We start from the raw sequence: 15,110 nt of genomic DNA, 5'->3' as shown, positions 1-15,110 counted from the left end.
GGCACACTATGCCCTGAAGCCCCTGGGCTCAGCACGCAGTAGGTCCTTGGAGGATGCTTATTGATGAAAGGGGTACAAGGGACCCCTTCTCGCTCCATGAAGGGGTCCCTTTCTCTGTGTCTCTCTGGGCCTCCACTTCCCATACCCCGTTTCCCTGTCTCTATCTCTCCTTTGTCTCTATGACTCTCCGCCTGTGTTTCTCTGTGTGTGTCTGTCTCAGCTTCTCCATCTCTCCACCTCTGTCTCTGTCCATCTCTCTGTCCCCCCCTCCCCACCCCCATCCCTTTGTCTGCCACCAGGATTCCACCCGGGTGACAACAGGCGCTAAAACGGGGAAACAGGTGTGTGAGGGGGAGAGGGAGGGGGAGGGGTGTGTCAGGCCCACAGGACCTCACACTCCCCACCTCCATCGGACACTGATCTTTTTTGGTATCCCCCTCCCCCTTCCCAGCCAATCCACAACCTTGAACTCTAGGGGCTTCCTCACCCCTCAGTGCCAGTGTCTGTCTCTCTCCGAATTTCTGATTCTATGCATTTCTCAGGGGTTGGCTTTGGGCCTCTCTCTGCATCTCTGTCTCTGAGTTCTTCACTCTGCCTGTCTCTGTGTCGCCAGTTTTTCTCTCTGCATTTCTGCGGTGTCTCTGAGTATCTGCCTCTCTTGATGTCCGGCTATTGGTGTCTGTGTCTCCAGGTGTCCCTGTGCTTCTCTGTGACTCGGTTTCTGTCTGTCTTTTGCTCCGTGTCTGTTTTTATCTTTCTAGTTCTTGTGTGTGTGTGTGGGGGGGGGGGGGTCTCTTTGTATCTGCAGTTCTTCCTCTGTGGGTCCTTATTTCTGTCTCTTCCAGGGCGAGGTCATCTCTGTCTGTGTATATCTGTCTCTGTTTCCCCTTCCTGTGCACTTCTTCCTATGAATCTCCGCCTGTTTTCCCTCTCCCTTTGGGTCTCTGCCTGGCTCTCTCTCCCTGGGTCTCTGACTCAGTCTGTCCGTGCCTGTGTGTCTGTCTTTGGGCCCTGGTCTCGGCACCTCTGTGCAGCCCCACGTGGAGACCCAGCTCTGCTCCTGATGTGCGCTGTGGCTTTGGGGGAGCCTGGCCCTCAGGTCTCCCGCCTCTCTCACACCTAAGCCCCCCTGGTAATAGACACACAGCCACTCCCAGCTCAGAGAGAAGCTTTATTCCTCGGGGCCGTCCTCAGGGCCAGGGCCAGGGCCAGGGCTGCGCACAGGCCGGCTCAGCCCTCAAACTTCTTCTTGCGGCCTTCCATTCCACTCAGCGCATCGATGTTCTTGCGCCAGTCTCCCACCTCCCGGTTTTCCTGGAGGAACGGGTCAGAGGTTAGGGTGTCTTCCTGGTCTACAGGCTCTCAGATATCCTCTGCTTGCCCTCCCGCCTGCTGGGCCACTCTGTTCCGGATGCCCCTCACAGAGTCTGGCTCTGGAACACTTCTTGTCCCCTCAGACGATCCCTGCCAATTTGCCCCACTTCCTGTCTCCCTGCTGCACTTCTTGTCTCCCTCTTGGACTTCCTGTGTCCCTCCTGCACTTCCTGTCTCCCCTCTGCATTTCCTGTCTCCCTCCTGCACTTCCTGTCTCCCTCCTGCACTTCCTGTTTCCCTCTTGGACTTCCTGTCTCCCTCATGCACTCCTTTTCTCTCATGAACATCCTGGAGACATCATGCACTTCCTGACTCCTTGCCACTTCCATTCTCCCTAATGCACTTCCTGTCTTCCGCGTCTACATTCTGTCTTCCTCTTGCATTTCCTGTGTCCCTCCTGTACTTCCTGTGGAAGACCCTTACCAGATACTTCTCCCCACAACTTCAAGTGCCACCTGCCCTCAGGCTAGTCCCTAGAATTGCTCACACACACACACCTTCTCCCCTAAGCACCCGCTTTCCTGGACCTAGCCACACTGACCTTCTCCGTGTCCTCCTTCTTCACCTGCTTGAGGTGGGCCCGCAGGTCTAAGGACTCCTTAGCCCTGGTCCCCAGCAGTGCCTGCATCATGGCATCCGCAGAGATCCGCACTCTACGCAGAGTGGGCCGCTTAAACTTGCCCCGAAGGTCAAAGATCTTCTGGGTCAGATCTGCGATCTGGTAGCAGCCATAAAGGGAGGTGGAGACCCCTCCTTCCACTTCCTCCTTGCCTCACGCTTCCACCCTGCACTTCCCTCCTATCCCGATCCAGGTTCTACCTAGCTTAGGCTCCTACCGCCTTCGAGACAAAATCCAAGATCCCCATCCTGAAATTGGAACCTGATCTGCCCCAGCCTCATCTCTGAAAACTACTGACACGTCCCGGTCCAGCTACACGCATCTCACAGTTCCCTGGCCCACACCTGAACTCACTTACCAACACTTGAGGCTCCAGCCACACATTTTCACAAACATATTTTCCGCTTTCCCATCTCCTGGGTTTTGCATGTGCTGTTCCCTCTGCCTGGAACAGCATTCCCTGACCGTATTGTACTCATCCTTCTGCCCCCTCCCTGCCAGGCTCACAGTTGTCCTGGGTCTCCTGGTGTCTGCAACCATAAGCAGCTGCAAGGGTCCAGGCTGAGACCAGAGCCCCAGGCATCACCCCCTACCCTGAAGCGACCCAGACGGCCCAGTGTCTCCCACCTCTGTGATGTTCTTAGTGACTTTCGCCTCCACGTCGTATCTCTCCTCATCCACCTTGTCCACGCGGGCGTGGAGCTGTCGGCACAAGTCCTGGTGGAGGAATGCAGTGTGCGTGGTGGGGGGAAGGCTGGGGGTCTGGACTCCTGGGGTCTGAGGGAGGAGGAGCTGGGGACCTGGACATCTGGTCCTGGAGGAGTAGATTGAAGCCAGACCCTGGGGAACTGCGAACAAAGCAGAACTCCAGAGCCAGGTGTTCTGAGAATCTGGACTGGAGTGGGCTGGAGGAACCAACCTCTGGGTTTTGAGATTGTAGGCAGCTGCAGGCCACATTTCTGACCTCCTGAGGGTAAGAATTGGGAGATTGGACCCGAAGGTCCTGAGCAGAAAGGGGGCATAGTAACTGTACCCCTGAGTCCTAAGGGATGCAAGATCGGACAGTAGGAACCTCGGATCCCGGGCTAGGCAGGAGTCCCTGATTGGAGCGGGTACCTGCAGATCCGCGAAGCCCAGCCCGGCCAGCTCCAGAGGCTGGCACCGCGTGCTCAGAGCACGCCCCTTCTCTCCTCGCCGCTCCTCTGCTTCCCGCTCCAGCTCCTGTTTCGCAATCTGCAGCATCAGGGTCTGGGGAGGGGACGACGGGTACGGTAGCACAGGTATGGGGATGAGGACAGAGCGGGATAGCCACCCCCGCCGGGCCCCGCCCTCTAATCCCAGGCCTGCTTCCAGAGACCTGCCCCCCCCAAGGTTGATGTCCATCATTCCAAGGCCCCGCCCCTCCCTTGCAGGGCCTCCCGCCCACTTGCTCTTCCGAAGCCCCACCCAACTTCCAAGCCCCGCTCCCTGAAGACACCTAGGCGCTCTCCCCAGGCTCATCGCACCTTCAGCTGCAGTTTTCTCGAGGCGGAGATCTTAGACTTTTTCTGCCGGGGTGAGACAGAGCAAGGGAGGATGAGAGAGGAGGGTCCGAAGGAGGACGCCGGGAGGGGCTTCAGAACCCGCCCCCTCAAGCCAGGTCCAGATTTAGTCCCGCCTCCAACTCCAGCCTTCAGTCTACGGGAAGCCACGCCCCTCACTCCCATCCACCAATGTGGTGTCTCTGGTTACCCACCTCCCCCCACCATCTCTAAGCAATCTCATTTCCCACGGGCAGCGGGACTCCGCCCATAGGCAAGCTCTCACCAATCAGAGCCCAGCCCTCTGATAAACTCCGCCCCTGAAGCGCCTCATCCGCTTGGGCTCCGCCCACGACCAAAGTCTGGTAAAGGCCCTGGCTCCGCCCCTCCTCCCCAAGCTGCGGGTAACCCAAGAATCCGAATCCAGACCCTGCGAAGTCCCGCCCGGCCCCGCCCACCGCGCTGGCCCCGCCCTCACCTTGGCGTGCGGCTCCGTGGCGTAGGCGCGGTAGTTGGCTGAGGAGCGGCGTCGTACAAGGGGTGGCGCGGGGCGCGGGTCCCCCGCCTGGGATTGGGGGAACGGAGCTGAGTTATCACAGGGACACCCCCCTCCCCAGCCCCTCTCCATGCAGTCTTCCAGGGCTGCAGCCTCTCGCCCCAGAGCCCTCCCGGCAGCGCCCTCCCTGGCCAGGCGGGTCCAGCCCACGCCGACTCTCACCGCATCGCCGCTCCTGGAGGGAGAGAAACCAGGAAAAGGGGGTTAATGGTAGGCCTGGGTCCTGTCCACGCCGTGTCCTAAGGGACCCCAGAGGCCCCTCTGACCGACAGGTCCGGCCCACCAGCTGCCGCTTCTCGGCTCCTAGGGGTCGGATTCCCAGACTCTTACCTCATTCCGATGCCCAGGAGTCCTGTCCCTACCTCCCTTCTCAGGCCTGGAGTCCAACCTCGCAGCTCTCACCCCTCACAGGAACCCGGGAGATCACCGCCCTACCCGACACTGTCTCGGGCCTCAGGAGTCCCGGTTACCAATCTTCACTCACCGGTCCGCCATGCTGAGTCTCAGGCCAGGGGTTGCGGAAGGCAGAGCAGGGGACGAGGGGCTCTTGGAGGGTCAGTGAGGGGGCGTCCGGAGTGACCTTGAAGGCCCCTGGGGCTTCTGTCTCGTCCGGTCTGCTCAAGCCTCACTGAGGACACTGAGATAAAGGGCGAGGACAGAGACTAAATATATTGCTGCCCCCTCCTCTCCCTGCCCAGGATTCGAGATAACGGGGCGCGTGAGGGCTGGGGCGGGCCATGCTCCAGCTGGATCACCCCTCCATCTTGGCGGCCTGGGAATCCAGCCCCTCCCTCCTCCCACCTAGGAGTCCAGACTCCCAACCTCTCCATCCTCAGACCCCGATGGGTGTCCAGGCCCCCAAAATCCTCTTCCTTCTGACACAGGAGTCCAGGCCCCCAGCCCCTCTTCCCTCTGACACAAGAGTTCGGACCCCAACGTCCTCCTCCCTCAGACCCAGGAGTCTAGGCCCCGCCCTCTCACTAAATTGTAATTCTCCTTGAGGGCTGGAACTTTTTTTTACCATGTTATGGTCAGTTTCAGTGCCCCAAACCTGTTAGCCAATCCATAAATTTTGCTGATTTATTTGAGAATCCAGGTGTGGGGTGCCCAGGCTCTCAGCAGGCAGCACGGAGAAATTCACCCCTAGCCCTCTTGGGAACCCAGAAATCTGGTCTGGAGTCTCCTCTCTTGAACACTCCTGCCCCTCCCCTCTCCCAGCCCTGGAGACAGACTGAGGGCAGGAAAGACACATGGACACACGGAGAAGAGGATCTGGCTCTCTTTACTTGGACCACCCTAGTGTTGACCAGCCTGTGAGAGGAGACACCCCCAGCCCCTAGTTAGGAATGGGATGCCTGGGGATGACGGGACCACGCAGAGGGCCTGAGCCCCAGGGCCGGATCTCCAGGCTGGTTTTAGAGTCTTGGGAGTGGAATGTAGAACTCAAGAGAACAATCTAGAATTCTAGGAATAAAATATAGAATCCCAGGAATGGAATCTGAAATTCTAGCGACACCTCTGGCGCTGAGTGAGAATGCTGGGAGTATAACTGAGTATTCCAGAGGCGCGTTCTGATCCTAGGACCCGACTTTAGAAGTTAGGGATTGGGGAGTTGGTCTCTGGAGGTACAGTCAGACTCTCTGGTTTGGGGGTCTGACTCCCTGTGGGTGGAACCAAAGCCTCCAACAGTGAAGCCTGAGACTCTGAGGGCCGTTTGAGGGGTTCAGAGGGTGGGGTCCCGCCTTCAAGGGGCTGGGTCAGGTCCTCGGGGGGAGGGTTGGTTGCCTCAAGGGGCGGGGCCAGGACTTCAGGGGGCGGAGTCCCAGATCCCACAGCTGGGTCCTTGTGGCTGGGAGCAGAGTCTCCGGCCTTGTAGAAGCGCACGAAGGTCTGCGAGCGCCTGGCCCCCGGCTGTGGGGCGAATCCAGCCGCCTGTGCTAGCTCCCCGACCCGGCTGGAGAACCCCTGCAGCTGCTCCTGCCGCAGGTCCACTAGGAACCTGGAACCAGGAGGCGGCGTGTTAGGGGACCTGGCTTTCCGCCCCCAGCCTGGAAGTTCCCCGCCCTGCTCTCCGCTGGCTCACTGGGCTAATTCTACAATGAGGCGTCCTCCGGGGGCCACGCAGGCCCCGAGCTCAGGGCTGAGAAGATGGACCATCCTGCGGAGAGAAAAGGGGAGGGCCGAGGCTCAGACTTTTAGGTCCCGAGGGAAGAGGCGGGCTGGGGACCTAGACACTGATTAAGGAGGGTCTGGAGGCCTGGATTCCTGGGTCTGAGGGAAGAGGGGTTGGGGGAGGGAAATCTGGGAACCTCCCAGGCCCTCTTACCCACAAGCCATGTAGAGAAGCTGGAACCGTCCCTTGTAGCAGCTCTTGTGGTGGAGGGTCAGGGCAGAACCGAGGGACAGGAAGTGGACCGCAAAGGATTCCGGGACAGGGGCTGCTGGGGAAGGGAAGACTGGCAGAGTTAGGCAGACAGACAAAGCTTGGAGATGACTCGCCTTGTCCGTCTTCAAGCCCTTTCTCATCCTTTCTCTTAGGCAAATTCCTGGAAAATTCTGGGAAGATTGGCCTGGCACGCAGAGACCCATTTTACAGACCAGGCAACTGAGATTCAAGAGAAGAAAAGAGAGTGGTTGGCCCATGGCCACACAAGACATCCATTCACCCGGGAGGGCCAAGTTAGGGGATGGGTAGAAGGAAGCACGACCAGATTTGGGGGGGGGGCTCTCCAGCGTTAAGCTGGGACCCAGCTTAACCTTGTTAAAATGTTCTCAGCCTCTTGGACTTCTGCAGGTAGGATGAGAATTCTACTACTGGAATTCAGGATGCTAAGGATGGTGTGAGGATTTAGGAAAGGGAGAGAAGCTCAAAGAGAAGAGAGAAAAATAGACCGGATGTCGGGAAGGGGAGGTCACTTGTCCAGACATTAGATACCGTATCAGTCCATGCTTGGACTTGAAACACCAGGAGCCTGAAGCCCGGGACGGGGGTCCGGGTCCCATTCTTTCTCAGACATGATCACCCGAGCCCCACTTCCCATCTCAAGGAAGAAGGCTGAGTCCGTCGCTTACCAGGCTCCGGGCTTCCATCCGCGTCGCCTTGCACCTGCGCGGGGTCTCCCTGGGCGGCTCTCGGGCGCCCCCAGGCGGCCATCTCTCGGAACAGCTCCGTCACGTTGTGCTGCGTGATCTCGCCCGCAGTCTTTAGGGGAGAAGGGGCGTGGCCGGATGCGGGGCTAGGACCGCGGGGCCGGGATGGCAGGGGAGAGGCTTAGAGGACGCCACCCCCACACTCCCCCACCCCCAGAGCTAGCATCTGGCGGGCAAGCTTACACTTCCAGACTGGCCCTAGGAAGTAGAGAGGGGGCGCGTAGGGGGCGGCGCCTGGACGGCAGGGGGCGGGGTCTCGCGGACTCGCCTCCAGCCCCAGCGCCTCCAGCCTCAAACCTTGATAGGCTGCCCGTTGCTGGTCCTCAGGAGGGTCTCGTCGTCCGCTTCTATGCCGAAGGCCACGAAGGGCCCCGTGACGATGTCCCCCCAGTACCCACGCGCTGCTACGCGCTCCCCGCGCTGGGAAATCAGGGAGAGAGGAGACGGGTGAGGTCGATGTTCGGGACTCCGACTCCTGGGCCCCCGAAAAGAAGCAGCAGCCAGGGCAGGGAGTGGATTCGCACGTGGCTCAGGAGGCGACCGGACGCCAGAGTCCGGTTGGGCACGTGATAAGCGCTGGCGTCTCTGAGTTCAAAGGCGACTCCTGTGTCCCTCCAGCGCCGGAACTCACTGGTGTGGATGACTCGGGCCTGGAATGGGGGGATGCAAGAAGAGGCCTCAGTGAATCTGGTATATGGATCCCAGGATCTCCTCCCAAAGACCCAGCACTGAGGGCCTCTGGCACCCTTTTCCTTCAGACCCAGGATTCGGGGCCCCCAACCGCTGCTTCCTCAAGCCCCAGCCCCTCCTCCTACACACCCAGGACTGGAGACCCCAGGCCCCTCCTCCCAGCCCTCACCCCGCGATCGTGCAGCTTCATGTGCAGGTCCCAGTCGCTGACACCGCGCCGGGCGTCGTACCGGGAGCCCAGGTAGTGGCGCAACCTCGAGTCCCACAGGCGGCTCATGGGGAAAGCCTCGGGCCCCTTCTCCCCTCCGGCCCAGAAACGGAACACGGCCTCCAGGGCGTCGCGCTCGCGGAACTGCGCGGGCAGGCCCGCATGGAGACAGAACGAAGGAGAGGCGGCTGCAGGGACCGCGGCTTCTCTTACCTGATCCTCCCTTCCCTCCTAGGGCGTGGGAACGATTCTCTTTTTTTTCAGATGAAGAAACTGAGGCTCCGAGAGTAGAAGCCACCCCCAGGGCCATATCCCACTGTGGGAGCCGGGGAGCCCTCAGCTCGATCCATCAACGCAAACCCTTTTGGACTGCCCATCCCCATTCTTCCCGCCGCCACCCGGATCCCCGCCGGTGACGGTCGCAGGTCAGGCGGCGGCACCTTGAGGGCGCCCAGGCTGAGCCAGGGCAGCTGCTCCGCCAGGCGATCGGGCTCCGGGACGAGGCGAGCCAAGCGGCCGGCCTGGGCGCGCACGAAGGCGGCCACAGGCGGGCGCAGCAGCGAGTTCCCCCACACCTCCAGGAAGGTCTCGCTCCTCTCTGCGGGGAGGGGGGAGAAAATTAGAGGAGGGGGCAGAGGAGTGAGCCCAGAAATGAGACCCGTGCAGATGACGCATCCCCACTTTATAGTGATCTTCTTATTCCATAGTCGTGTAATGAGCACAACGGACCCAGGCAAACTCCCTACCCACCCGAATAGCTAGAACACGAAGAATAACTTACACCTCACCTAGGTCTCCTCGCCTATTCCTTCCCACCCCCTGCAGGTAACCCCAATCCTGAATTTCATGTTTGTTTCCCTTGCCTTAAAAAAGGAAAAGTTGTATATAGATATAGATGGAGATGAAGATCTATGTGTGTTAAAGTGTTGAATATTTTCATTTTAATTAAGAATCTTATAAAAGGGACTTCCCTGGTGGCGCAGTGGATAAGACTCCGCGCTCCCAATGCAGGCGGCCCGGGTTCGATCCCTGGTCATGGAACTAGATCCTACATGCATGCTGCAACTAAGAGTTCGCCTGCCACAACTAAGGTCACACAGCAAGCAGAGTCAGAATTTGAACACAGCCTGCCTGAGTCTACACTCTGCTCTAGGCACTAAACTGAAGTTTTTGTTACTGGGAAATAATCATTTCCCACCCAAATCCTCCTTCTCCCCCTCCTCCTTATAATCTCACTTCCAAGGCCGCTTCCTCCATGCAGATTCCCTGGGGTGCACACCTCTAACTAAGGGAGACTCAGGCCTGAGGGAGGCTTTGGGCAGGACTGAGCTCAGCTCAGCCAAACCCTCCCCACATCTGGGGGACTCACTACCTCTCAGGAAGCCCTTTGATCTCTTTTGGGCTTCTCCCTCGCGAGGAGGTTTTGAATGCTTACACTGTGTCACGCACGGTTCTGAGAGTTTTATGTGGCTTTTCTCCTGGAATTCCCTAAGTGATTCTAGGAAGTATTATCTTTTATCCCCATTTCAAAGGTGGGAAAAGCTGAGGCTCTAAGGCTACCAAACAAGTGAGCAAGTGACGAAATAGGGAACAATGTCCAAAATGTTTAACCACACCCTTGAAATGCCAGAATTCCTGCAGGGAGGGGGAAAGAGCTGGGGGCCAGATTGCTGGGTCTTTGCTGACCTTGCAACCCCATCTTCTCAGGATCCTCCAGGGCTAGGCAGAAAATCAGCATGTGTCGGGCTACAGCTTCCATATTATTCTCCAGCACATAAAACTGGAAGGATGGACAGGGAAGAATGATTCTGAGACCTGTGTTCCTGGCCCCTAGGAGACCCTGGAGTGGGAAACCTCAGCCCCCTCCTTCCACAGGACCCAGGAGACCTGTACACCAGCCCCACTCCTTCAAACACAGGAGTGTGGGCACTCAGAACCCTCCTCCCCATCTTTACTCAGGAGACTTGATCCTTAGGCTCTCCCTCCCACTTCAACCCAGGAGTCCCCAACCCCAGCCCCTTCCCTCCTCAGAACCTAGGAGTCTGGGTCCCCAGCTCCCTCCTCCCTCAAGGACTCAGGAATCTGTGCTCTTATCTTCATCCTCCTCCTTCCAGGATCCCATAATCCCAGCTTACACGGAACCTCCTTCGAGGCCAGAGAGCCGCCCGGGCCAGGGTCCGTAGCAGGTGTCGCCCATCCACGGAGCCCAACAGCAGCACATTTAGCTCGGGGGTCCCGTGCTCTGTATCGGCCTGTGAGTCTGGGTCCACAGGAGGACCTGACAAGACGACAGCGGGCTGGGGCTGGTGGCCTGGAGAGGGCCCCCTGAAGCCACCCCCAGAACGATGGACTACAACTCCCAGCAGGACTTGCACCCCTGGCCTTGGTTTTAAAAGGCGCTGTGCCTCTAAGCGTTCTGGGACTCGTAGTTCGCAGAGGTATCTAGGCTGTCCACTGGAGGGCACCCCCCGCCCTTGGAGCCTCAGAGAACGTTAGCGCCAGAACGTTAGTGTCTGCCAGGCTGTGAAAGCAGCCGCTGTGTCGGATGATTTGTGGTCCTGAGTGGGCGACTCACTCTCAGCCTGCAGGTCAACCGCCGGGGACAGGCCCCACCAGGACACAGAGCCGAAGCCAGTGCCCGAGCCCGCTGGTGTGGTCATCGCCCTGCGGGACAAACAACCCGGGAGTCCCCAAATATCGTGTCTGCATTGCCCACCCATTCCCCTCTCACCTCCGCTGACTTCTCGCCCCTTTCACACCCCCTTCACCTTTATCCTTCCAAATAACCCGAGACGTCCTCTCCCTCCCCTCTCGGTGCGGCGCTGGGATCCGAAGGCCCCTACACAACTGCTGCCCATAGTCCCCGCCCTTTTCAATCAGTCGGCCAATAGGAGTGGGCGGGCTGGCACCACCGCGATCAACTGACCAATGAGAGCGAGGGAGACCTGCCGGTTGCAAACGTTTAGCCAATGGGAGCGCTAAGGGTTTGTGGGAGTGGTGGGCGAGAGGACGCGGTTGTCAAGACGACGGCGCTGGAGGAGTAGGGGCGGGGCCGGAAGAGGCTGGGGCGGAGCTGGGGACGAACCAAATTTCTGGAAGCTGGAGGCCTGGGCCGATTCAAATTTAGACAGAACGGAACAGAATTTTGATAAACCCAAATTAAACTGAGGTGGCTTAGACCTTAAACTATAGACCTCTGTGGCCCCATTTCCCCTCACACCCTGGCTCTATCACACAGGGCTTCTCTCCAGGTGAGAAAAACACAGCGAAGTACTGGGGCCAGCTAGCACTGGCCCCGGTTGTTAAATTTTCAGGAATTTTGTGACCTGGTTTTACACACAATCATTACTAAAAATTAAACTTTTTACTAAATTAATTACTAAAAATTAATTCCAATAAAATACATTAAAATAAAAGTAATCATACTCAAAACTCATCACTTCCTACTTTATTATATTTTACAATTATTGATGGTCTTAAGGTTATTTACAGCTATTGTACCTGTAAGAAGGAAATGCTATTTTAATGCAATAGTTTAAAAAATGAAGTTGGCAAACTAGGACCATGGGCTGTCTATTTTTGTAAATAAAGTTTTATTAGAACAAGGGCCAGGATTAGGATAAGGCAGAGTGGTCCAAGTGAAGGGTCAGATCCTGTCTTTAAATTTTTAATATTTTATTTATTTTTCCATCTTGTATTTCTTTTTTGCATTAGTTTTGAATTTTAAAAAATATTGCATTAAAATGCTATCTTGATTACTGGGTGTGTTGGTTTTGATGACTTTGTTTTTGTTTTTGTTTTGGCTTTGCCTTAAATTCTGGAACCCTTGTTCTACTCTGGGAAATACTATAGGATGGTGTGGTAGTAGGCATCTCTTCTCAACTCTATATTCAGACTTCACATTGGTGGCTTGAAATCAGCCACAGTGACAGTATTTAAACCACGGAAGAGGGCAAGCTACACAACAGGGCTTCAGAGAGATGGTAACAGCACACCTCAGGAACCACACCAAGTCCTCTGTTGTCTCCAGGTCTATATGGCTTGTGTTTTTGTTTATTTATTTATTATTTATTTATTTACTTGGCTGAGCCAGGTCTTAGTTGTGGCACGCAGGATCTTTTTTTTTTTTTTAGTTGCAGCACATGGCACCTTTTAGTTGCGGCATGTGAGATCTAGTTCCCTGACCAGGGATCGAACCTGGGCACCCTGCATTGGGAGCATTGGGAGCGCGGAGTCTTAGCTACTGAACCACCAGGGAAGTCCCTTTATGGCTTGTGTTGCTCCTTCTAACATCCTCCCCTTCTCCCCATGGAAAACTCCAACTCATCCTTCCAACCTTAGCCAGGGATCTTCCTGAGTTCTGCTCCTGCTCTTTCAGCAGATGGCCACTGTAGTCTACCCTGTGACTCCCAGTACTTTTTATCTGGGGTTGAGGACCCTTGAGAATGTGGCTTTTGGTGCCAGACATGGCTGGGTTTACACCTTGTCCTGTCACTTGCTGGCTGAGAGAAGTCGGCCAGGTGACTTAACCTGTCTGTGAGTTTCACAAGGGCAGGGACTCCAGTGAGGCACATCTCCAGATCATCCCCAGCACCCAGCCCAGGGCACAGCACCCAAGGAGCCTCGGTTCTCTGTCCCCTCTCCTCACCCTGCTACATGAACTTAGCCAAGTCAGTCACCCTCTCTGCCTCAGTTTCCTGCTCTGTAAAATGGGAAAGGTAACATGCAGCTAGCAGGAGTGTAGTGGGTTAAAAGGAGGTCCACCTGCCTGCTGAGGACAGTTCTGGTTAGCGGGAAGGAAATGAAGGCTGAGTTTTCAGCAACGCTCCAGGAGTGGGCCAGCCAACCTGGGCCCCTCCTGAGTCAGCCTTCAGCCCACCAGAGCCCCAGATCCTGACTGTCTCCAGTGAGACATAATGTCTTTTATCTTCATCACCACCACTCTCCACAACGCTTCCTCCACGGAGGAGCCAGAGTAATCTGAAATGTGAACCAAGCCATGCCACTTCCCTCTAAAACCCTACTGAGGTTTCTCACTGCAGGTAGATACAATCCCAGTTCCTTAGCTTCACTTCCTAGTTCCTGTGTGATCTGGCTCTTGGCTGTGTCTCTTAAGTCATGTCCCCACCCCCACCCCCGTACATCCGCCCTGATGCTCCTCTCCAGCCGCACTGGCCTCCTGGCTCTTTTGAGAATACATCAAGCCTGTTCTTGCCCCCAGGGCCTTTGCGAGGAACTTGGGGTTCCTTCTGTATGGAATTTTCTTCCCCCTCATCTTTGTGTGTGTGTGTGTTAAAATACACACAATACGAAGCTTACAATTAATGATGTTTAGTACATTCACAGTATTGTGCAACCATCACCACTATCTAGTTCCAGAAATTGCTCATCGCGCCATAAGGAGACCCCATATTCATTAATCAGTCACTCCCCATTTATCCCTCTCCCTAGTCCCTGAAAACCACTAGTCTACTTTTTTTTTTCTCTGTGGATTTGCCTATTCTAGATATTTCATATAGTTGGAATCATACAATATGTGGCCTTTTACGTCTGGCTTCTTTCACTTAAAATCGTGTTTTCAAGGTTCATCTATGCTATAGCATGAATCAGTACTTCATTCCTTTTTGTGACTGGATCATATCCCATTGTATTTCCCCTTCATCTTTGGAAGCCTCATGCCTTCTTGTCATTCATATCACAGCCTAAACACTACTTCTTCAGAGAAGCTGCCCCTGACAACCCTCTTTAAACGATCTGAGCCCTTACTAGTTTCCTTCCCAGTTTGGTCGCCACTTGTAATGGTTTTATACTTCTCATTTGTCTGCTTACTTGTGGAGACATAGACCTAGGGATCCCAATGTCATCATCTAACTCAGAACAGATTCAATCCCAGGATTTAGAGAAGGACTTCCTGGATGTATGATCCCGAGCAGGTCATGTTAATTCCCTGAAGCACAGTTTCCTCATTTGTCAACTGGGAATAATGATCGTGTCTATTTCATGAGGTTGCTGTGAGGATTATTATCAAAAGTAGCAAAAGTAATAGTAATAATAGTAATAATATATACATAGTACTGTCTTTATAAAGATGCCCCCCACTCACTCACACATGAGAAATTACTGCATTCCTCTGGAGAAATTTCTTAAATTTCATGGACCTCACAACCTAGGTAACTGATCAGATTTCCCTTTTCCCCTTGGCCACCAGGAAGCTCAGGGGTAAGTTCTGCCCCTTTCCTTAGCACATGGCAGTACTTGTTGGCTCATTTTCCACTTTACCTGATGCTCAGAGAGCTCTCTTGCCAAATGTCATGGACCTTTGTCCATCACCTGAAATCCTGTCTGGGATGAGATGGGGGAGAAGCCAATAAAATGATCAACTTTCCTAGACACAGACTGAGAGAAAGAATTTGTTGAAAAAAGAATGAGGTGTAGCTGGAACTACTGTGTCTCCCTGAGGAAATCTTGCCCTTTCTCTCATTCTCTGGGGATTTCATTCCTAGACGCTGCATATCTACTTTGTGTCCTTGATGACAGTAAGTTGCTTGGAAGTAAAGTCTGGATTTGCATCTATTTGGGGGTCCCCAGCATCCAACAGAAGCTGGCACACAGAGGGCCTCAGGGAATATAGAAAGGATGGATGATGCAAGGAAGAAAGAAAGGGAGGGAGGGAAATATGGGTAAGAAAATCTATGTAAATCATGGGTGAGGGAGTGGATAAATTCATGAATAACTAAGTGAATTCTCATTGACTCCTCACAGCAAATGTACAGTAGGTATTAGTATTATCATGATTTTTTTCAGATGAGGAAGCTGAAGTTTGGAGGGGTGAGTGAATGAATAAGTGAGGGAGTGAATGGGAGAGTGAGTGGGTGAAAGGATGGATGGATGAGTGGGTGGGTGAGTTTCCGTGTGTGTTTCCAGGATAGGCAGCCCTATCCCTGCCCTTGTGTGGTCCCACCCCTGGAGGGTCCCTCCTGCGTTCCCAGTCCT

At 55.2% G+C, this 15,110-nt stretch overlaps 2 protein-coding genes across 7 annotated transcripts; both read right to left on the bottom strand.

Annotated features, from left to right (window-relative positions):
• Positions 1 to 1,158: 1,158 nt before the first annotated feature.
• TNNI3 (troponin I3, cardiac type) lies at positions 1,159 to 4,706 on the bottom strand. Of its 2 annotated transcripts, none has more exons than XM_082436767.1 (8): positions 4,554 to 4,706; positions 4,232 to 4,244; positions 3,992 to 4,078; positions 3,499 to 3,540; positions 3,110 to 3,241; positions 2,621 to 2,710; positions 1,916 to 2,092; positions 1,159 to 1,314 (listed from the first exon to the last, which is right to left on the bottom strand). In XM_082436767.1, exons 1-8 carry the CDS (start codon positions 4,562 to 4,564, stop codon positions 1,231 to 1,233), a joined length of 636 nt encoding a protein of 211 aa, XP_082292893.1. In that variant the 5' UTR covers positions 4,565 to 4,706; the 3' UTR covers positions 1,159 to 1,230. The 2 variants fall into 2 exon arrangements, with proteins under 2 accessions (XP_082292893.1, XP_082292894.1); XM_082436768.1 differs by lacking the exon at positions 4,554 to 4,706 and adding an exon at positions 4,400 to 4,419.
• A 626-nt stretch (positions 4,707 to 5,332) lies between these two features.
• On the bottom strand, positions 5,333 to 10,972 carry DNAAF3 (dynein axonemal assembly factor 3). Of its 5 annotated transcripts, none has more exons than XM_082436514.1 (12): positions 10,886 to 10,972; positions 10,693 to 10,781; positions 10,253 to 10,395; positions 9,804 to 9,897; positions 8,558 to 8,715; positions 8,079 to 8,348; positions 7,744 to 7,869; positions 7,517 to 7,639; positions 7,142 to 7,271; positions 6,396 to 6,510; positions 6,153 to 6,227; positions 5,333 to 6,068 (listed from the first exon to the last, which is right to left on the bottom strand). In XM_082436514.1, the coding sequence occupies exons 2-12, from the start codon at positions 10,775 to 10,777 to the stop codon at positions 5,660 to 5,662; spliced, it is 1,728 nt and encodes a 575-aa protein (XP_082292640.1). In that variant the 5' UTR covers positions 10,778 to 10,781; positions 10,886 to 10,972; the 3' UTR covers positions 5,333 to 5,659. The 5 variants fall into 5 exon arrangements, with proteins under 5 accessions (XP_082292640.1, XP_082292643.1, XP_082292641.1 ...); XM_082436517.1 differs by having other exon boundaries at positions 8,331 to 8,348; XM_082436515.1 differs by having other exon boundaries at positions 8,079 to 8,261.
• Between the last annotated feature and the right edge of the window lie 4,138 nt (positions 10,973 to 15,110).

Source organism: Balaenoptera physalus (assembly GCF_965194825.1).
Source record: "Balaenoptera physalus genome assembly, chromosome: 19".
Lineage (NCBI taxonomy): Eukaryota > Metazoa > Chordata > Mammalia > Artiodactyla > Balaenopteridae > Balaenoptera > Balaenoptera physalus.
This window is presented reverse-complemented; position numbering and strand designations above follow the sequence as displayed.